Consider the following 21,542-nt stretch of genomic DNA (forward strand, 5'->3'; position numbering starts at 1 on the left):
TGCTGTTTCTGAGACATCTGATCACAGAACTCACAGCTGCCCCTCCAAAACCTCGTCCGTATTCTCTCCCAGTTAGTGTAAGGTGGGCCCTCAGACTGGAAGTCTGGGAGTTCTTCTGTATGTGCCAATCTCTCCTCAGTCCACATCCAGTCTGTTATACCATCCCATCCTTTTACTGCAGAAAGAGTCCTCTGAGTCTCTTCCTTGCTAGTCTCCTTCTTTCCTTTCATATTTCTCCACTTCTCCTAATCTATTCTGCACACCATGTAGCCAAAGTGGTTTTTTAAAAGTGCACATTTAAAGGTGTCGTTCCTTTGCTCAACTCATTACCACCAGTGGCTTTCTGTTATTCTTCACATAGTGAAGGTGGCTGGTCTTTGTCTCCAGCCTGACTCCACTCCCCTCAGCCAGCCTCCCTGTCTTTCAGTCCCTTAAACAAACTACATTCTTTCCCATCTCCACCCTGCCCTTTCCTCTGCCTGGAGTCCCTTTGGGTGGTTCCTTCTCATCCAGCTGGTCAATTTCAGTGCCACCATCTCACGGAAGCCCTCCCTGACCACCCAGGAGGAATTAGGTACTCCAGTTGTTTTGTCTAATAGTACCTCCCATAGTTTTGTAATCCTGAACTTATTAGTTGATTATTTAATTCATGCACTACCACCACCGCCCCCCACAAGCATAGGACTGGAACTGTTTCTGTTCTACTTACCCCTGTATCATTGAGATGCGTGAGAGAAACTTAATAGGTATGGGTTGAATGAGTGCATATACAGTGCCTCAGCCTCTTGACATGGATATTAGTAGATATAGGGGGAGCAAAAGTAGGTTTACAGTTGTGAGTGTGTGAAACACCACTTATTCTTATTTATTTATTATTGTATTACTTATTTGTATTACAACTGTAAACATACTTTTGCCTACCCCTATATTGGGTGAGTGAGTTGTTAAAAAGATGGGTAGAAAATAAATGACTGAAAGGCAAGTCTGTTTTTCCCATTCTTAAGTTGGTAAAACTACCTATTTTTCTCTATTTTTGGTGTCCTAAATGGAATTTTATATTCTTGAAATGTGTCTTGGTGGAATGAGGACTTGCCAATGCTCCATGTGGCAATGCTATCTGCATGCACCCTGTGAGAGCCCACAGTAGTGTCACACTACCCTGTCCCTATCTTTATCTGTTTCACAATTTCCTGTCGAGGCCCTTAAAATCTTGATTTGCACAGTTATTAGTCTTTCTGCTCTTCACGGTGCCCTCTTAAGGCATTCTTTATTATTTTAATCCTAAGAACACGAGCCCTGTTGAAAAGAGAACATGCTTTGAATAAAGCCTGCTAGGCAGTCAGCTCCATGGTGGGGGTGGGGCTGTTGGTAAAGGCTCTGGCTGCCCTCTCTCACAGGAAGGCTCTTTTTTTTTTTTTTTTAATCTTTATTGTTCAGATTATTACATTTGTTCCTCTTTTTTCCCCCCATAACTCCCCTCCTTCCAGCTCCCACCCCACCCTCCACCCTCACTCCCCACCCACTGAGTTCATCCATAGGTGCATGATTTTTGTCCAGTCACTTCCCGCATCTCCCACACCCCTTTCCCCCCAAGAATAGTCAGTCCATTCCCTTTCTATGTCCCTGATTCATTATAGTCACCAGTTCATTCTGTACATCAGGTTATTTATTCACTTGATTCTTAGATTCATTTGTTGATAGATGCATATTTGTTGTTCATAATTTGTATCTTTACCTTTTTCTTCTTCTTCCTCTTCTTAAAGGATACCTTTCAGCATTTCATATAATACTGGTTTGGCGGTGATGAACTCCTTTAGTTTTTCCTTATCTGTGAAGCTCTTTATCTGACCTTCAATTCTGAATGATAGCTTTGCTGGATAAAGTAATCTTGGTTGTAGGTTCTTGGTATTCAGCACTTTGAATATTTCTTGCCATTCCCTTCTGGCCTGCAAAGTTTCTGTTGAGAAATCAGCTGACAGTCGTATGGGTATTCCCTTGTAGGTAATTGAGCCTCTTTCTCTTGCTGCTTTTAAGATTTTCTCTTTGTCTTTTGCTCTTGGCATTTTAATGATGATGTGTCTTGGTGTGGTCCTCTTTGGATTCCTTTTGTTTGGGGTTCTCTGCGCTTCTTGGACCTGTAAGTCCATTTCTTTCTCCAGGTGGGGGAAGTTTTCTGCCATTATTTCTTGAAATAGGTTTTCAATATCTTGCTGTCTCTCATCTTCTGGCACTCCAATGACTCTGATATTAGTCTGCTTAAAGCTGTCCCAGAGGCTCCTTACACTATCTTCACACTTTCGGATTCTTTTTTCATTTTGCTTTTCCAATTGGGTGTTTTTTGTCGAATCTTTGGTTTGGTTCTTGTGCTCCTCTGGTCTGCTATTGGGTATAATATTCTTTATTTCAGTCCGTGTATGCTTACTTTCTAATTTCTTTATCGTAGCATCGAGGGTCTCATTAGTTTTCGTGAGGCTCTGCACAAATTTATGGCAAGCCCTCAAAATTGCGATTCTTAGCTCCATATCCTCCATTTCTGTCATGTTTTTTTGTCTCCGCATCTTTTATGCTTTCTTGGTGCACCCCCTTGTGGTCTCTGTGCGCAGTCTTGTTCTAGCCAAGCCTTAATTGTTGTAGTTAACACTAGAGGGATTTGACCACCAGGCCGACTGGCTGTGGAAATCACCTGTGGGAAAACTTCAGTCCTCAGGGGAGGCGCTAGTCCAGCCCTTGCCTGAGGCGATCGGCAAATGGCTGTGCGCAGGATTTGGGCGGGGCGGGATCAACAGGGCGGGGGGAGGGAGCAGCTATGGCTGCTCTCAGTCCGTCCCCAGGGGCTCTGCCTCTCTGTCCCAGCAATCGCTGCAAACCTCGGAGGGGCCGTAGCCAGACAGTCCCGCTTCTCCCGTTTGAGTCTGGGTCCCTAGAGACTCGCCCGGATCTGTAGCCCAGAGTCTGAGACTCGCTCCTGATTGAAAACGACAATCGCGCCCTCAGCCGCCAGCCCGCTTTGCGCGCGCACCCTCACCACCGCACCTCCGTACCTTTAAATTTTCCACACTGCGCCTCCGCTGAGCGTCGGAATGCTGTTGTTTTTGCTTCTAGTTGAAGAGACTCTCCTCAGCCAGCCTTCCCGTGGTTCTGGTTGATGTCCGTTCCGACTTTTAGTTGTATTTTTGAAGTGGTTGTCCACGGCGGCAGTCTCCGGTGTTTACCTATGCCGCCATCTTCGATTCTCCTCCAGTCTCACCTCACAGGAAGGCTCTTAAACACAAGGGTCTCTCAGGCCCCTGCAGGGCTGGAATCTCAGCTCTGTGCTCTGCCAGGTGTGTTTTTGCCACGAAGGGCATTTCTCTTCCAGAATCAGGGGCAATCATTCTCTTCAGAGGTACTGGGTTTTTCAGCAGCCTCCTGTGCTTGGCACTGAGGATGCAGCAGTAGGTAGACCATGGCCCCTGTCTTAAAGATTTAGAAGTGACCATCTATAGGAGACTGGTGGTCAGTGCACTCCCATAGGGGAGCGCTGCTCTGCCAGAAGCCCCGAGCTGGGCTCATGGCTGGCGAGCTCAGCAGCGGTGGCTGGAGCCTCTCCCGCCTCCGTGGCAGTGCTAAGGATGTCCAACCACCAGCTTAGGCCTGCTACCCATGGGGAACGGGCCTAAGCCATCAGTCGGACATCCTCTGAGGGCTCCTGGACTGCGAGAGGGTACAGCTGGGGTGAGGAATTTTGTGCACTGGGCATCTAGTTTATTATATTGTCATTTAAATCATTTAGCACATAGAGGTGGGACTGACAGGGCCGTCAACCAGCGATGACAAGTCAGGTTCAGAGTCACAGAAGATAGTAAGCAGCTCTGTCCAGAGGAGTCCCTCCCAGAAGGTACCCCGAGAGCTGGGATTTTAGGGATAAATGAGAATTTGCCAGGTGAAAGAAGTCCCAGGGAGAAGGAGCCTCATGGACCCAGGGCAGAGACATACAGAACTACAGGGTGTGTAATGAATCATGAAAGCTTCCATTGGCTGTGGTTAAAGGGTTGGGAGAACATGGGTCAGGAAGAGCTGTAAGATGGGCCTGATGGTGGGAGGCTTCAGTGAAGGCAGAGGAGTCCAACAAGCAGAGAAGGTGCTGGGAGCCATGGCAGCCCCCACCTACCCTGAGCATGTCACTCACTGGGAGGGACTGGTTCCCCATAGAAGTTCAGTTGACCAAAGCATTTTCCTGTTAATAACAGTTTCACCCAAAAGATTAGAAAGTCATGATGTAGAGATAGGAGCCCATGTACATGTTGGTGCCAAAGGATTGCATCATCAAACCTGTGTTTTAGAAAGCTGGCTGGGAGGAGGGAGAGCAGGGTTTCAGGCCAGAGAACATCACACTGGGCTGTTGCAGTTCTTAGAAGAAGAGTTGTGATTTGGGTTTCTACCTCACTGAGCAGACACTTAGTGTAAGATAATATTCAAATTCTCCAGTTACTTTGAGATGCATTCCTAAAAATCTAAGTTTCCCATTGCCCTTACAGACCATTTCAGAGATGTTTTATGTTTCTCTTTGATTGATCTTGGCTGTGGCTTTTGACACTGTGCTTCTCACTTTCTCTGCCCCCTGACCTCTTGGGTAGGTAGTTAATGATCTTTAAACAAACACTTGAGTATTATGGCTCTCCAGGAAGGGACCTGGGCCTGATGTCAGCATAGCATTCTCCCTTTATCCAGGGAGAAAATGAGTATGCCCCACACCCCACTTTGTAGACAGGGATGTTTGTGACCTAAAGATCAAAATTGTCTTTAGTTTAACAGTTTTTGATGGTAGGTTTTCTGAAATATACATTTCTCTGCTTTGCTAAGCAGAAATCCATGAACATGATTTCATCTCACCTCCGAGACAGTGGATCTTTGTAGGAGCATTCATTTATTTTGTGACCATTTGTTAGAGCCTATCCCATGTCTGTTCCTGATTTACAAACTGTGGGTGCAGAAATCTGCCTGGTATAGAGTCAGTGTAATGGTTTAGAAGCAGAGATAAAATCAAGTTTGCCTAAACTCCTGGGTGATTTCCGCCTGCCTGCCCTCCCCTCCCCGCCCTCCCTGCTGAAGCCCTCCCACCTCTTTGTTTATTTCTCAAATTGAACAAGCCTCTTTCAGGCCTTTGCACTCATTGGTTCCCCTGTTTAGAACTTTTTCTGTTCCTTCACACAGCTTCTTCCTCTGATCAGGTCTTGGTTCAGACATCGCCTCTACAGAGGTCTTTCCTGACCACTGATCTAAAAAAGCTGGGCCCGCCCTAACTGGTTTGGCTCAGTGGATAGAACATCGACCTGCAGACTGAAGAGTCCCAGGTTCGATTCTGGTCAAGGGCATGTACCTTGGTTGCGGGCACATCCCCAGTAGGGGATGTGCAGGAGGCAGCTGATCGATGTTTCTAACTCTCTATCCCTCTCCCTTCCTCTCTTTAAAAAAATCAATAAAAGATATTAAAATAAAAAAATAAAAGTAAAAAAGCCAGACCCTCCCTCAACCTCAGGCCTTCTCTATAACATGTTATATATAATATGCGTATTATATAAGTATATTAGTTATATATACTTATATAATACGCATATTATATTAGTATATTAGTTATATATACTTAAACATAAAATTTTGTATTTTATTTGTATTAATATAATTTAGTTAATATTAATATATTACTTTATTTGTAATTTTTTTTCTGGATACTAACTTCTTTAGAAACAGACTTCATTCTATTCCTACCCTTAGAACAGTGCCTGGCACATAGCCAGGGTCTATGTGTTGATGAATGAAGAGTGGCCCTGCCCAGGAGGAGCCCACAGACTAGGAGGCAGGCAGGCACAAATTAAGCAGTGATAGCACAGCAGGCTGAGTGTGATTCAGAGGGGCTGAGGTGGCACCACGGAGAAAGAGACAGATCCTACCCACTGGAGTCTGGGCAGATTTCCCAGAGCAGTGGTGTTTGGCCTTGGCTTTCAAGGACAGATGAGCATAACTTGGCAGGCTGAGGAAATGGGGGGCTATTCTGCATGGGGTGGCAAGCCTATATAAGAGGGCTTAAGGCAAAAAAGTGTGGGAATGGGGCTTGGGGTAGAGCAGGGACTAGAAGGTTGGAGGAAACTAAGGTAGTGCAGGATTTGGTTGCTGTGACCACTGCCCACATCCTGGACTAGGTGCCCTGTGGACCTAGGCCTGTATTTGTAGGGTGGAGCCTTCTCTGTCCAAGAGGAGTCTGGCCGGCCCCAGAGCTCCCTTTGGCTGGCACACCAGGTGCCAGGTGAGTGTTGGCGGCACTGGGACAGGGATTTCTTCAGCTGGCGCCCCTCACCTCAACCTCCAGGCTTGTGGGTCTCATGAGCTTTTGTCTCTTGCTCCTGACTAGGTGGTGAAGAAGGTGAAGTCCATGCAGATGTTCCACATGCCTGTCACCTCGGCCATGCAGGGAGACCGGCTGGGCATCTGTGTCACTCAGTTTGATCCCAAGCTGCTAGAGCGTGGCCTGGTGTGTGCCCCTGAGTCCCTGCACACTGTCCATGCGGCCATCATCTCCGTGGAGAAGATCCCATATTTCCGGGGACCCCTGCAGACCAAGGCCAAGTTCCACATCACACTGGGCCACGAGACGGTTATGGGCCGGTTGATGTTCTTCAGCCCTGCCCCAGACAACTTTGACCACGAGCCTGTGCTGAACACCTTCGATTTCTCCCGAGAATACCTATTCCAGGAACAGTACCTCTGTAAGGATCTTGAGCAAGGGTCAACAGGAAGTGACCAGGCTACCGAGAAGGCAGTCCAGGCCATAGAAGGCCTCTGTCCCCGACAGCAGTGGGCCCTCGTGGAGTTTGAAAAGCCTGTCACCTGCCCTCAGCTGTGCCTGGTGATTGGCTTCAGGCTAAATGCGGACATTCACTCCAACATGTGCCGGCTGGCCTTCCATGGCATCCTACTGCATGGGCTGGAGGACAAGAACTACACTGAGAGTCTCCTGCCCAAGCTGAGAGTGTACAAATTGAAGCACAAGCACGGCTTTGTGGAGCGGGTAAGCAGCTCCTCCCTGCCCATTGCCCTTCTGCCGGGCTCTGGTGGCTGGGATGGGCACAGTTTGGCATCTGAGATGAGAGCCAGGAAGGCATCAGAGACCTGATCTCAACTTCGGTAATTTTTAGGCAAGGAAACTGAGGCCCTCAGGGGTCAAGTGGCCCAAGTTCTCTCGTTAGTCACTGTGCCAGGGCCTACACCCAGGCAGGGAGCCCTCAGGGAGTAAAGGCGCCCACACAGGGAGAGAAGGCCTGGCTCTCACACAGCCAGTTTCAGGCAGCAGCGTTTCACCTAGGCCAGCAATCACTGGTATCATTGGCCTTCCTGAGCCTTGAAGGGGAGGCTGGGTCCTGCCCTATCACCCTGATGCCAGGCCCTGACTCTCAGGGCCAGGGGCGGGGGGAAGGGGAGCCTGAGCTTTCATCAGGCAGGGTGGCTGCTGTGTCTGCCCCAAGCCAGTTATGTCAAGGGGAGGAAGTATATGACTGGTCTTACAGGCCATACTGGGTCAAGTCTGTAGGGTGGGTGAGTAGGGGCTAATGGTAGCAGGGGGTTCCAGAGAGCAAGAGGCGGAAGGTACAGGAAGATGACAGGGAGGGAGGGTCCAGGTTGCTGGCTTTCTGGGGTATCTGATATCACTGGAGGCAGTTTTTAAATGTGTGAGTAAGCCAGTCTAGTTTATAGGCCTATCATTAGGGTGGATGGGTATGATGGCCTGAGAGAGCCTACACAGGGTCCCAAAGTCCTGGAACCCTCTTCTTCCCTTGGGTGGACCTGCCCACCCTCAACATCCATCCATATAGGTCTGAGTAGGAATCCATACCTACTGGTCCTCAAATGAATGGGTGGACAAATGTGCAAATCTCACGGTCTCTGGAGCTGGCTGCCTGGATGTGGGTTTATGCAGGTAAGGGATGGTCATTAGGGGGGGGAAAGGTAGGAGGAGGGCTGGGACTTGGCTGTAACTGACTGAGCATGGCAGTGCTGCAACCCCAGTGTTGGGGAACTCAGGCTCCTAGTGGAATGTGCCCTGAGGCTCTCAGCAGGCCTTAGAGTTCTGCTCCTCAGACAGTGTCAGACCTATACTGAGCAGGTGCTCAGGAGAAGGTTCCCGGAGCCTTGTGCATTAGACAGTGTTGGAGTTCCCATTGCCTACCACCCTCCCGTCTCCCTTTCTTCTTCCAGATACCCAGGTTTTCTCCTCTGGAACTTTCTGTCATTGCAGACCCTTCCCCTCCCCTCCTCATCTCGCAATGCTTCCTAGGTACTCAGGACCTGTCCCTCTTCTCCTACTCCTACTCCTAATCTGCCCTCCAGTGGGGAAATGAGAGCAACCCTTTCCTTACCCGCTCACAGATCTGAAACTCAGGATTCCTAAATCGATGAACACAGCCCTCCAACTCAGCCAAGCACAACTCGGTCACTCGGTGTGTGGCCCCTGGAGCTGGGTCTACATCCCACCTCTGCTGTTCTCTGGGCAGGGGACTGTCCATGTGAATGTCGGCTTTCTCATCTGCAGAGCAGTGGCATATGCTAAGCTCCTAAGGTCACTGGAAAGTGTTGAAGGCTGACAATGGGGGCCTGTTCCAGGGCCCCGTCAGCCCTAGGCCAGCCCCAAAAGACTGTTGACGATGAAGGTGATAAGGCACACATCACTCATTTGTCTAGCTTGATTTGTTAGCAGCATTATGGAGTATAATTATTTTGTGGTGAAATATCTACCGTGGAGCAATGCCCCACTTGGTGTATTCATGGATCTAATTGCCCACACACAAGCCTATCAGTGGTGGGGCAGCAGTCACCTCCTTTGAAGACAGGAGCCTGGGTTTGTGAGGAGCAAGTAACACATTGCTAAAATGAATCAAGCTAGGGTGTCCTTGGTGGGAGACTTTCCTTCCTGGTAAGGTTGGTAAGGCACTGAACTTGGGCATCAGCATACCAAGGACAGCCATTTTATTTCAGCATCCTCATTCATTCAGGGCAAACTACAACCTCATAGGGTTAGATTGAAGGAGCCACCATAGCACAGGGCATCACATGTAAGAGTTCTAGTGCAGATGCAGCCAGAAGGCTGGACTGTTTGTGAGGGGTGGCCCTGTTTGCTTTAAGCAAGAGCCAGAGTGCCCAGAGATTTTCAGATCGCTTGGTCAGCCACAGTCTGGGCCATGTGGGAGACTGGTCAGATGTGTAGGACGAAGGCCTGGCAGGCCTTGGGTCAGTTCCACCCTCAACACCTCCTGAGGTAGAAATGGGATGGTTATGAGACTTCCCTGCACCTCAGGTATATTGCAGTGCTGCCCTGTGAGGTCAGAGGGAGACAAGATGGAATACACGTGAGGGCCCGAGATTAGTACTTGGCTCCTAACTCTGTGCTTGCTGTTTTCATGATTATTAATTTTTAAGCTCTTAGAATCATAATAATAACTCCTAGAGCTTGGGGCCAAAATGGTATTTCACTCCTTCCCCCTGGATATCATTATCCCTCTTTGAAGCACAGGGACCAGTGCCCTGACCCCTGTCAAGAACCACCCAGGGCTGGTGGAAGTGGCATGTTTTGGGAGGGAGCTAAAAACCAGTCTGGCCCATGGTTGTAGTTGTCCAGGGCAGGGAAAGCCCCATGCTGATCTTTCCCTGGCCGTACTTAGCTGCCTCCAAAACTTCTTGGACACATCACAGCTATCTCCTAGCATCCCGGGCATGCCTCCATTCAAAGAAGTCTCAAAGAGGCCAAGGCATCTTGAACAGGTTAAATTCAATCTCCCAGGATGGATCTTCACCACCATGGCAAGCCAACTCCCAGCCTTTACTCTGTCCTGGGATAAGGACAGAGCACAATGGGCAGGCTCATTGTGTGCTCTGCAGGCACAGTCAGCTTTCTGGGAGGTCCTCCATTCATAGAGAAGGAAGGCCCAGCCCTCAATAGATATGTGTTGAATGAACACTTTCCACCTGGAGGGCTTAAAGTATATAGGCCTTCTGAACCTATCACCTAAAATATATTATTCATTCAATAGAGGCCCAGTGCACGAATTTGTGCATGGGTGGGGTCTCTCAGCCTGGCCTGCGATCAAGGCCAATCAGGGTGGCCGGCTGGGGGGAGGGACCACAGGAAGTTGGCTATGAGAGCACACTGACCACCAGGGGGCAGCTCCTGCGTTGAGCATCTGCCCCCTGGTGGTCAGTGCATGTCATAGCGACCAGTCATTCAGTCAACCAGTTGTATGGTCGCTTAGGCTTTTATATATATAGACTAGAGGCCCAGTGCACAAAATTTGTGCACAGGTAGGGTCCCTAGGCCTTGCCAGCGATCAGGGCCAATCAAGGCCTTCTGGCTGCTGGCTGCTGGCTGGGGCCTTCCTTCGTTCTGCGCCGCCCCCTGGTGGTCAGCACATATCATAGCAAGTGATCGAACTCCCAAGGGGACACTTGCATATTAGGCTTTTATATATATAGATATGGTCAGATGTTTACTGAGCTCCTGTGTGTGACAGGCACTGGAGATACAAGATGGACAATGTTCTTGTCTTCACAAGGGGGACTGGCAGAGAATAGTAGATTGGGCACATTTTAGTAAGTTCTAGAAAGAAAATAATTGAGGGAGGTAACTGGGAAATGCTGAAGACTGTGCATGGCACATTGCAGAGGCCAGCTTTCAGGCCTCCAGCCTTTCCTCTTCCTGTGCTAGTTTTCTCTGGATCTCTTTCTGAGCTGCTGCAATCAAATACAACATAATCAACTCACCACTGGAAGTGGCTTTCCTTGCTCAGCAACAAATGAGTCACTTGGGAACTGACATTGGATGCAGCCTCATTCTCATTTTTTATTTTTGTGAAGAAATTATGCCGTGATGACTTATACTGTTTGAAATTTTCTCACTTTTCTGACCATTGTTTTTCTGTGAGCTGGGACTGTATGTGATGTCAGTGTATACTGTATTCTGTCAGCAGAGCCGGTAACAAACACAACACTTTGCCATGTGATTCAACTAAATACTATCCACACCCCACAGAGCCTTAGAAGTATGACATTCAAAGTCCACTTTTTCTGTTTTGAATATGCAATGGTGGATGTGCACTGATAATACAAGTAAATAACTAAGACGTGTGGTTGGATGCGATGCTGTGGAGCTCTCCCTGTGTCACTGCAATTTGTCATGCACCTGGCACCTCCTAGGTCTGTGTTGCAACTGCTCAGCTCTATGCTGTGAACAAGATGGAAAGGAGTCAGTGTGGCTGAGTGCCAGTAAACTTTACTTATAGATGCTGACATTTGAATTTCCTATAGTTTTCACCCATCATAAAAGTCTTCTTCTTTTGATATTTTTCAACCCACTGGAAAATGTAAAATCTATTCTTAGCTAAAGGCCATACAGAAACAGATAGTGGACAGGATTTGGCCTTCTAGCTATAGTTTTTCAACCCCTGATCTAAATGGTAAATAGGAGTCTTGAAATAGAATACACATACTGCAAGGAAAAGTCTGTCACCTACGCTATAAGTCCTCCTCTCTCTCTGCATTCCCTAGGAGTCAGGTTCTCCGGTGGGCCTTCGTTAACAGAGCTGGTGCAGAGCTCTCACCCCAGCTGAATAAAGGGAAGTGAAAGTGTTCTAAAGAGCTGTCTTTCTAGGGAGAGGGCTTGGGGAAGGGAATTAGAGCATATGGTGATGAGGGAAATTGTTAATATCCCATTTTTAAGTAAAAATATAGAAATGTAAGGTTATGAACACAGATAAAAGAAAAGAAACTATGAATGGCATAAGAAGTGTAGTAGAATTTCCACAGTAACTAAGGAAAAACTGCAATGAATTTAATTAAACCAACAAAAATAAGAAAAACAAGATCACTGCTCATAAATAATAACAAAAACAGAAGGAACAAAATTAAGTTTTAGCCACACTAAATGTGACTAGCTGAGTTCTCCTATTTAAATACAGAGACTACTAGCCGAAACCGGTTTGGCTCAGTGGATAGAGCGTCGGCCTGCGGACTCAAGGGTCCCGGGTTCGATTCCGGTCAAGGGCATGTACCTGGGTTGCAGGCACATCCCCAGTAGGAGATGTGCAGGAGGCAGCTGATCGATGTTTCTCTCTCATCGATGTTTCTAACTCTCTATCTCTCTCCCTTCCTCTCTCTGTAAAAAATCAATAAAAAATATATTTTAAAAAAAATAAATAAGTAAATAAATAAATAAATACAGAGACTACAACATCTGGTTATATGCTGTTTATAAGAAACACACTTAAAGTGATAAACAATGGTTAAGAATAGAAAGATGTTAGGTGACTATAAACAAAAAGAAAGTATGAGTAATAATATTAGTTTCAGACAATGTAGAATCTAAGATTAAGAATACTAACCAAGATAAAGAGGACATCACGATAAAAGGCACAGTTACAAACTTGTATACACAAAACATATAAAAACAAAGGAGAACTTGGTAAAAAATGGAATAATAATTGCAGTGGGACACTTGCGAGTGCATATTTCAGAATTGGACAGGTCCACTAGACAGCAGATAAAAGATAAAGAGACGTAATACAGTCACTATGCTTGATTTCTAGATAGGCAGATGGAAATTCTTACATCCCATGAATAGAGAATATATACTTTTTCCTATATGTATGCCACATTTACAGAAACTGAGCATTCAGCAGTAATCATTTTAAAATATTTATAGAACACTCACTATGTGCTGTTTTCAGGGCTGGAGATATAACAATGAATAAGAAAAGAAAAATCCCTTCTCTCATGGAATTTGAATTTTAGTTGTACTTGAAGCCACAGAAAAAACCCAAAGGATTTTTTAAAGTAGAAATCATAAACCATTGAAATTAGAAATGAAGAATTTATATGTAGATATGGCTATAGATATATAGTTTGTGTATTCAGTTATTCGTTCATTCTTTCATATATTTTCTGCTTGGAAATTAGCAAACAGTAAATTGTCCATTGGTTAAGGCCATTTCTCATACTATTATATAATGTTGAATCCCTTAGTAATAACTTTTTTCTCTTTTTGAGTTTTCTTGCAATCCTTCTATTACATTGCAGACAGCTTTAGGTTCCCTTGAAGATGACTTTAACACAGGGCCAAGATTCAGACCCTTCCATAGCAGCAGTATAGAACTAGGATTCAGTGCATTTTCTTCATTGTATTTCCTTTTACCATCAGGTTCCTGTTTATGACAGGCCACTCTAGTTTTCTCTTTAGAGTACCATGTGAAGTTTTCCTTTTAAACATATATATTTAAAGAAAACTATTAAATAAATAATAGTACACGTATGCTAAGATCTGGTGAAAGTAATGAGGGGTGAAGGATGTGCCACAGCCAAGGCTGGGAGATGCTGGCCCTGTCCCCAGAGGTCCCTGCACCTGAGCCAGCAGCTCCTCTCTTAGGGCGCTCAGGACAGAGTCTCACAGGAAACGGGGTCTTCCTAGTGCAGGACAGACTCCTGCCCATGCCAGAAGGACATCCAGAGGGCTACAGGGGCCAGGAGAGAAGCAAGAACTGCTGAGGTGGGAGGAAGTGGTCTGGTCAGGGAAAAGCACGAAAGAGCTGATGACCTTTGAGGTGTGTCTCGTCACTGTTCAGATATTGGGGGCAGGGTGGTGGTGGAGGAGGACATGGAAGAGGGGCTTCCCAGTTCCAGGCACTGTTTCCGCAGAGGCACAGAGCTGTCATGCAGGCCCTGGCCATTTGGAAAAGAACCCTGAGCCCAGGGTCTCCAGCAGCTGCAGGGCAGGGATCAGGAGCTCCAAGAGGCAGACCAGGCCAGGTACTGAAGCCAAGCTCTTTATCCTCAACCAGGGGAAACACTGCAAGACTGGGTTTTAGGGGAGGTTTGTTCAACTTGTAGTAGAGAAATGCTCTGAGCAGGGCTAGCAGAGCAGCCTACAGGGAGGCTGTCCACTCGTCCCCAGCTTCGCCCCTCTCACCCAGCCTTCTAGTTGATTTGAATCATCTGGCCATCACAAAAGTCACCTGTTTTCTTACTTGTAACAATAGCATGAAAAGAAGTGGGCAAATGAGGGCTCAGTGCCAAGGACTGTGAGTGCTCTGTACCCCTGCCTGCTCCGTTTTATACCTTCTATTGCCACACCCCAGGAGGCCTTCCTCACCTCCCCATCCATCTGCCTCCGTTCCTGCCCTGGCATCTTGCACAGCTCCACCCCAATAATTTTCTACAAAACAAAGGTAGTCCTGCCAGCTCCTGCTCAAAAATCTCTTTTGGCCCACCTCACCACCAGGACAAAGACAATGCTCACACCTTAACACACCACGGCTGGCCTGCCACTAATTGTGAAGCTAGTGGCAAGCCAGCCGTGGGTGCTAGGGAGTGGCAGGCCGGGAAGGCAGGCAGGTGGGCCAAGTGGATGCTTCCTTGAGACCAGGACTGGAGGAGAGAAGAGGGCCAAGCATGGTGGTGTCTGCAGGCTACAGCTATGGGCAGCCCAGGAAGCTCAGGCTCCAGCCTGCAAGAGTCCCAGGGCCTGCTGGGTGGACCTCCTGAAGGTGTAGGACTTTGGGCAGTTCTCTTCCCCTCAGTTTCCTTACTAGAGGAATAGGGGCTTTGCCTCTATTTTTTGAGGGGTGGTATAAGAAAGGGAGATCAGTCCATGTAAGATGCTGTAACTGGCACAGGGTAGGCTTTTGTGGAGCAGAGGCATCCTCATTGCTGTTTACTCAGACTTGCCTCATGGCATACATGCCTGGGTCCCCAGCTGGGGTGGTGGCAAGAAGCTGGTACCCCCTCCCCCTGTGCTGGGATTGGGCCAGGCATGCTGGTCATTCTGGGTCTGGCACCCACTGGTGCCAGGTAGGAAGGCCTTAGGGCTGGGCCAGAGGAGCCTGTGGCATCCACCCAACCAAATGTAAATAGGCAAACACCACCAGGAGCACTGGCTGGCTTTGAAGTAGGAAACAGTGCTGCCTCCCGGCTCCTGGCTTGCCCCCTGCACAGCTGATGGTTGTTAAACGTGCCTGGCTGGGGTTCGGGCCAGTCTGTGACTACCGCTGGTAAGCAGGGACTATACTTCCTGACCAGGGGCCATCTGGCAGGCTTGGCAGCCCAGGTGGGCAACTTCAGAACCCCATCCCCTGGAGGAAGCAGCACTTGGCCTGCGTGGCTGTCCCTTGTTCCCCCAGTCCCTGTCAGCAGACTGAAGGCTGTGTCAGCCCCCAGGCCACTGGAAAAGACAGGTGCCCCTGAAGCAGAGGCCTGGAAGGCGCCCTCCTTAAGGATAAGATCAGATGCCTGTCCTAGTGTTCTGGCCCCTGGCCCAAATCCTCAGCCTCTCTTACAGATATCGGCATTGATAGCTGAGAGTCTTGCTTGGCTGCTGAAGGGCCTGTTAGCCTGCCTTGAAAATTGCTTTTTTGTTTGCATACAGACACAGAGTTGAGGTAGATTGACATGGTAGAAAGAGCTGGTTCTAGAGACCAATGCACTGAGCGCCTAGGCGCTGGCTTGGCCTGACTGTGGACAAGTCTCCCCTCTCCCCCTACTCCTGCCTCAGAACCTGCTTCTTTTTTAAAAATGTTTTAATTGATTAGAGAGAGAGGGAGAGGGGAAGAGAGAGGATAACATCAATTGGCTGCCTCCCATATGCACCCCAATACCATATGTTTGCCCCGGGCACCGAACCAGCAACCTTTTGGTGCATGGGATGATACTCAGCCAATTGAGCCACACCAGCCAGGGCATATATGCAAAAGGCCAAGCATGGAGCCTGGTATACTAGTATAGTTAAGTGCTCAGTAAAATGTCAGTTTCCTTTCTTCTCCATGAAAAAGCAGCTGCCTTTGGGAGCCATTCCTTGGTACCTCCTGATCAGCCACTGACAGGAACTTTACCTGCATGGGTGCCTGGGTGATGGAAAACAGAAAGAAGGAGGGATTCAATGCGGATAAGAGGTTGTAAGGGAGGAGGGAGCTAGCAGTCAGGGCTTGTCACCAATGGGCAGAGCTGGCTAGTCTTGAGAGCTGGTTGTGGGGAGTGTGGGGCAGATTCCTCCCTGGGTGGGTGCCCTCTGTGACGTGCAGATCCTGGCCCACCCTAGGTCTTCCTAGCCTGGGCCTCTGGAACTCAGTTGACAAAAGAGATGAATTGAAGGCTAATTTCCTTGTCTGGGCTAACCCTAAGGGGTTGCAATGCGGCTGGTCCTCACTGACAGCATACTTTCATTCAGAAATCTCATTTCTTCCTCACAACAATCTTGGAGGTGGCTATGTTTGCTCTTGTTTCACAGGAGAGAACACTGAGGCTCATAGGAGCGACTTGGCTTGCCATGGCCCTGCACTGGGAGGAGGGAAATGCCAGTCTTGGTGAAATATTTCCTATGCTAAACAAGAATGGATGATACAAGAGTGTCATCATTATCCCAGGGACTCTTGGCAAAGTTGTCCATTCTGGTGGCCTTCAAGTGCCCTGGAGAATTAACGCCCTATTTGTAGGGAGCCTCGGAGAAGACTTTGATTGGGAGGTAGGGGATTGGGTTCTGAGGGGAGATCTGAGGGCAGGACCTGGCAGGTAGTCTGTGCTGAGTATGTATTAGCATCCTTGCTTTTCTTCAGCAGGTTTGATGTCTCTATATCTTGTGCTTTCTGAGTGTATTAGAAGATCCCCTGTACCAAATGGCGCTTCACTTGAGCTTTTCCCATTTTGACATTGTGCCAGTCTTTTCTCTGGGTGGTCATCCTGCTACCAAGTCTTAGGTGTTCTAGTCCACATCAATACCCCTAACCCCAACACCAACTTTTTTCAGAGGAAGAAACTGAGGTTCAGAGAAGTCCCTTGCCCAAGATCGTAGCGCTGGAAGAGGCAGAGGCAGGACTCAAGACTTCCTAGCTCCTTTTCTCTCTTTAGTCCTCCTCACAGCAGACCTGGCACAGAGCTCCATCTCACAGCCTGCTGACCCTCTTTCCTTGGTGCCACTTCTCCAATTTTAATTAGAATACCGGCTTCAGAACTTGGGCAGTTCCCAAGCCTCATCATGGGAGCCGGGCTCTGAGAGAGACACACACATGTAATGACATAATTACTTGCACAGGCAGCCAAGTCCCCACTCAAAAGCTGGGGACAGTGGGGACTCACCTGGCATGTAAGCCAGGACCTGGCTTCATGTGCAGCCAGTGACTGCTCCAATGACTGCAAGCTAATAAATGAAGCAAATTATTCATGCAAACAGTGAAAGTCCCTTCTTAGAGTTATTGTAACTATGCTGGCCCCATTTCAGCATTGTTTCCGAGGAGCAAGTCCTACCGAGCAAATCCCACATGCATCGCCTTTGGTTTGATGTTACAGTGATTGATTTCAAGATGAAAAACCTCCAATTGTTCTTTGAGGGGTTTTCCTTATTGGATGTGCTGGTGTCTGATCTCTGAGGTCTCTCCTTCAGTGTGAAGAGTCTGTGACTTGGAGAGGAGTCCAACTATTGCACATGCGCATGCGTATACACATATTCTAGAGATGGATAGGGCTGAGGAGAGCCATTCCCCAGTCTTCTGCCTTTGACACCCAGGACAGATGACGATCCCTGGTCTTCTGGAAGCTCTCCAGAGACATAGGCCTCACTGCCTGCAGCAGGAGGGGCTGTCGCCTCTCCTCTAACCAGACTTAATTCAATGAGCAGACATTTGATGAGTCCCCTCTTAGCACCCACCCCAGCCCCAGTGATTTCTGGGAGGGGTTAGCTCAAAGACGCAGAAATGTGCTTAGGCCAGCTCCTACCTTTCAGGACACACAAACACACACACACACACACACACACACACACACACACACACACTTCCAACAGGGCCACCCTGCACAGGCCAGCTGCGGCTGTACTGGGAGACCTATACACAGGCTTCGTCCTGGCTGCTCCCGCCACAGCCTTTGAATAGGGATACTGTGACTGGCAGGGTGCTGTGGAAGAGTGCTGTGTCAGCTAACAAGGTCTGCTCACGTCTGCGGGTCAGTGGCCAGTGGTGCTGGATGCATAGAACCTTACCTACGGCCCTGTGGTCCTGTATGGCACAACCGGGGGAGTCCTGGGGGATTGGGCAACAGAGGCTTCATGTGAAGCTGCAGCAACTCTCTTTCCCCACTTGGCAGACTAGAGCTGAGGCCCATACAAGTTAGGACACAGGCCAGAGTCCTCCAGGCCACCAGACTGGGGCTTTCAGCCCTGGCTCCAATCCACAACGCAAGCAGTAGCTCACCATGCTCTCTAGATCCCCCTCTCTGCTGTGAAACCTTACTAGTAAAATCTGGTTGGATGCAGCACTCCAGGCTGCTCTTAGCTCCTTTCGTCGTTCCTCACACCTGGCCCCATTCTCATAACCTTTGCCCTGAGTATTCTCTTGACTGTAGTGTGCCATATTTTCCCAAGTTCAGAGGCCTGTACTAGAACTGGTTACTTGGAATTCACCAGCACCACAGAGGGGGACAGCTCACCTTCTCTCCAACCTCATTTTGTGGGTGAGGAAACTGGAGGCCTGGGGAATCAGTTGCCTTTCATGCGTTCTGTGTCTGGCCTGCAGCGCTCCACAGCAGTGCGTCTGGGCTGGCATATCTTCCTTTGAAGGTAAGGGGCTTGGGCCTACCACAGTTCCTGCTCCTGTGGACACGCTCCATCCGTCCTCCCTCCCTGTCTCCTTCCCTGTAGATAGCCTATGGGGGCTGGGTCCCTGCACTTGGGGATCAGCTCCTCCAGGAACTTGGGGTTTCAGGAGTTGGGACTGGGGAGATGGGGCAGCCGTGCCTGGGCCAGACTTGCAGGCCATCTTGGGTTCAGCAGTTACGGCCTGGTTCCAGGGAGCCCAAGGGATGGAAAATGCCATTGCTGGGCTCCTTCACTCCTGCCAAACCTCCGCCTCCTCTTGGCTCTTGTTCCCCTGGGACACCACAAGGCAGGAAAAGCTGGATATGTGACTTTGGGCAAATCCTTTCACCTTGCTGAGTCCCTGCAGGGCTTTTCTAAAGATTAATTAATGGTGTGGAGACACCTCTCCAAGAGCATGGCTGAGGACGACTGGTGGCTTCCACCTGCTGCAGGCCACGTGGGAGGGTGGGACAAAGGCTGGGAGTCTGCAAGAAGAGGGGTTTGCGGCTGGCTCCTAGAAGGATCCACTCTTCTAGGATGCTATAACATGACAGTGCGACTCTCAGTGGACAGGGCATCCCAGAGTTCCTGAGACCAGGTTCCTGGTGGTGTGCTGAAGGCCAACTTCCCCACCTCACCACCCGACTTACAAATGGAAGCAAAGACACAGTGGGTAATGAGAGCATCCAGTCAGCGCTGTTGTGTCAGTGCTATTGTATCTTCTGGCTACATCATAATAAAGCAAGCAAGCAGGAGCTCCCTTTGAACCTGAAATCCTTTCTAAACTGCCACTCTACCACCAGTGAGACCATGAGGCCAGCCGCAAGAGGAGCCCCTCGGGCCTCCTCAGAGGGTCAGAAGAAGCCTGTTCACGCCCAACCTTATCCCGGAGGCTTATAAAAATATTGTAGTAATGTAGGTCAGTGAACTGAATGGCATCGCACACCAGCAGGATTACAGGCCCTGCCCGCCCACCAGCCCACTCTGTCAGATGAGAATGTAAACAAGAAATGCTGAGAGCCCTCACTTCCTGGCCCTAGACCTGTTTATGTAGCACTTAAACCAGCGTTGGGGGTCTTCACCGTCTGCCATGAAAGCCCTGAAGCTTTTTGAAGTTCCCCAGAAGTTAATAAAATTAGTCTGCCCTCATTGCAAGACCCTGGCTTGGGGAATGAGAGATCCTTTGCTGTCTCTGTGGCATTTAGCTTTTTAAGTTAATATTTTATAAGCAAAAGAAAGGAGGGGGCACCTGCCACCCCAGGGCTTTGGTCACTGGGAGGCCCAGCCTGCTCTGGGTATGCAAGACAGCTAGGCCCAGAGCAGGCTGGCTGGCTCACTCTTTGATGGCCATATCCTCCAACCGCATGTCCACTTACGTCATTTACTTTTATCCCCAAAGAGCCAAGAGCCACCTTCTCCCCACCTCCATATCATGTGCTTATTTACTGGGACCTGCCACGGGACAGGGTGAGGGCTGTTTGGACAGAACTCCCAGTCTTTGGTGAGGGAGACTGACAGGCCAGCTGTCAGTGATGAGACAGAACTGCCAGACTCTCGGGACAGGAGGGGCCTGTTGTGGGGAAAGCTGCCCAAGCTGAACTGGGAAGAGCACGAGAGGGTAGGAGGGAGGGAAGTGTGATAAAGGAACATGAGGAAATTTGGGGCGTGATAGGTATGTTCAGTAGTTTGATTGTGGTGATGGTTTCATGAGTTTATACATATATCCTAACTTACCAAATTGGATACCTTAAATATGTGCATGCTGTTGTATATCAGTTGTCCTCAATGAAGCTGTTAAAAAAATGAGAGCCCACAGACACGAGTGAGTACTGCACACGCCCCAGCAACCATGGTGAGGTGTACATCCTGAACTTACTCCAGCACTGGGTGCACTCAGGGAGCACCCAGCGAGGAGACACCGCGTAGAGGAGCCATGTTTCTGCCTTCATGGCCTTGTGTCCTGGTTGGGAGCAGTGAAGATAAAACTGTGGCCTATGTCAAGGAGCGCTCTGTGCTCTGAAGACAGAGATGGGCCAAGGGGTTGCAGAGGAACAAGGGGGTGGAGCAAGGGGTAGTGAGACATGGCTTCCAGGACACTGCAGGCACAAAGTCCTTGACTAGGACCTTTGCTGGGCACTAGGAGCTGGCACAGAGATGGGCACCCTGTCTCTGCCAGTGCACGTCCACAGGCAATGGGACAAAGGGGGGTGTAAACCTTACCTCTCTTAGGGCATGCATGCATCCCTTGAGGCAGGAGCTTGGATTTGTTGTTAACCACATGCCGTGCACGTGGCAGACTCTCAGTGGAAGAAGGGCAGACGGTCCTGTGAATGTGGTGAGGACCTGCTGTCTGAGAGAACACCTGCCTGGGTGGCTTGTTTGGTTCTGCCAGTGTCTTTAAAAGGTGGTTCTCTGTATAGGGTGGAAGCTCCTCGTGCAAGCACTGTCCTCTTTCGTTTCTCAGCTAGCCTCAGCGTCGGAGCAGGTCTTGTGTCTCAGCCATATCTGTCTCAGTATAGTCAAGGCCAGTGGGACCAGGACATCCTGGCAGCACCACCTACCGCTTCTCCAGCTTGGCACGAGTCAGCGTGGTCTTGCTCTGCTTTGCAGGGCCCTGCAGACTTGGGTTTGCATTTCTGCTGTGCCGCTGCCTTGGGTGGCCGCAGCCCACTCAGGTCTTGTTCTGACTTCAGCTCTGCCCGCTCTGAAGTAGGAATGAAAACCCTTGTAGACAAAGGTGCTCAAGGGGCCCCTTAATGTCTCGGTGAGCAAGGCTAAGGGACTCTGGGTGTGGGGGGAGGGGCTGAGGAGCTCTGAAGATTGAGGGGCTCTGAGGGGCTAAGGGGCTCTAAGAGTTGAGGGACTCTGGGGCACTCCTTTTCTCTTTAGCAGCAGAGGCTGAGCTGGGGAC

The 21,542-nt window shown here is 49.1% G+C and overlaps 1 protein-coding gene across 2 annotated transcripts in view; it reads left to right on the forward strand.

Moving 5' to 3' along the window:
• The window catches only part of EEFSEC (eukaryotic elongation factor, selenocysteine-tRNA specific), a 237,031-nt gene that overhangs the window by 179,154 nt on the left and 36,335 nt on the right, over positions 1-21,542 (forward strand). For both annotated transcript variants that reach the window (XM_070421586.1, XM_070421587.1), the window contains one exon: positions 6,389-7,045. In XM_070421586.1, the coding sequence (XP_070277687.1) occupies positions 6,389-7,045 (657 nt within the window). The remainder of the gene's footprint in view (positions 1-6,388; positions 7,046-21,542) is intronic.

The sequence above is a fragment of the Myotis yumanensis genome, unplaced genomic scaffold (assembly GCF_028538775.1).
Source record: "Myotis yumanensis isolate MYYU_CA2020_CCGP unplaced genomic scaffold, mMyoYum1.0.hap1 SCAF_7, whole genome shotgun sequence".
Taxonomy (NCBI): Eukaryota; Metazoa; Chordata; class Mammalia; order Chiroptera; family Vespertilionidae; genus Myotis; species Myotis yumanensis.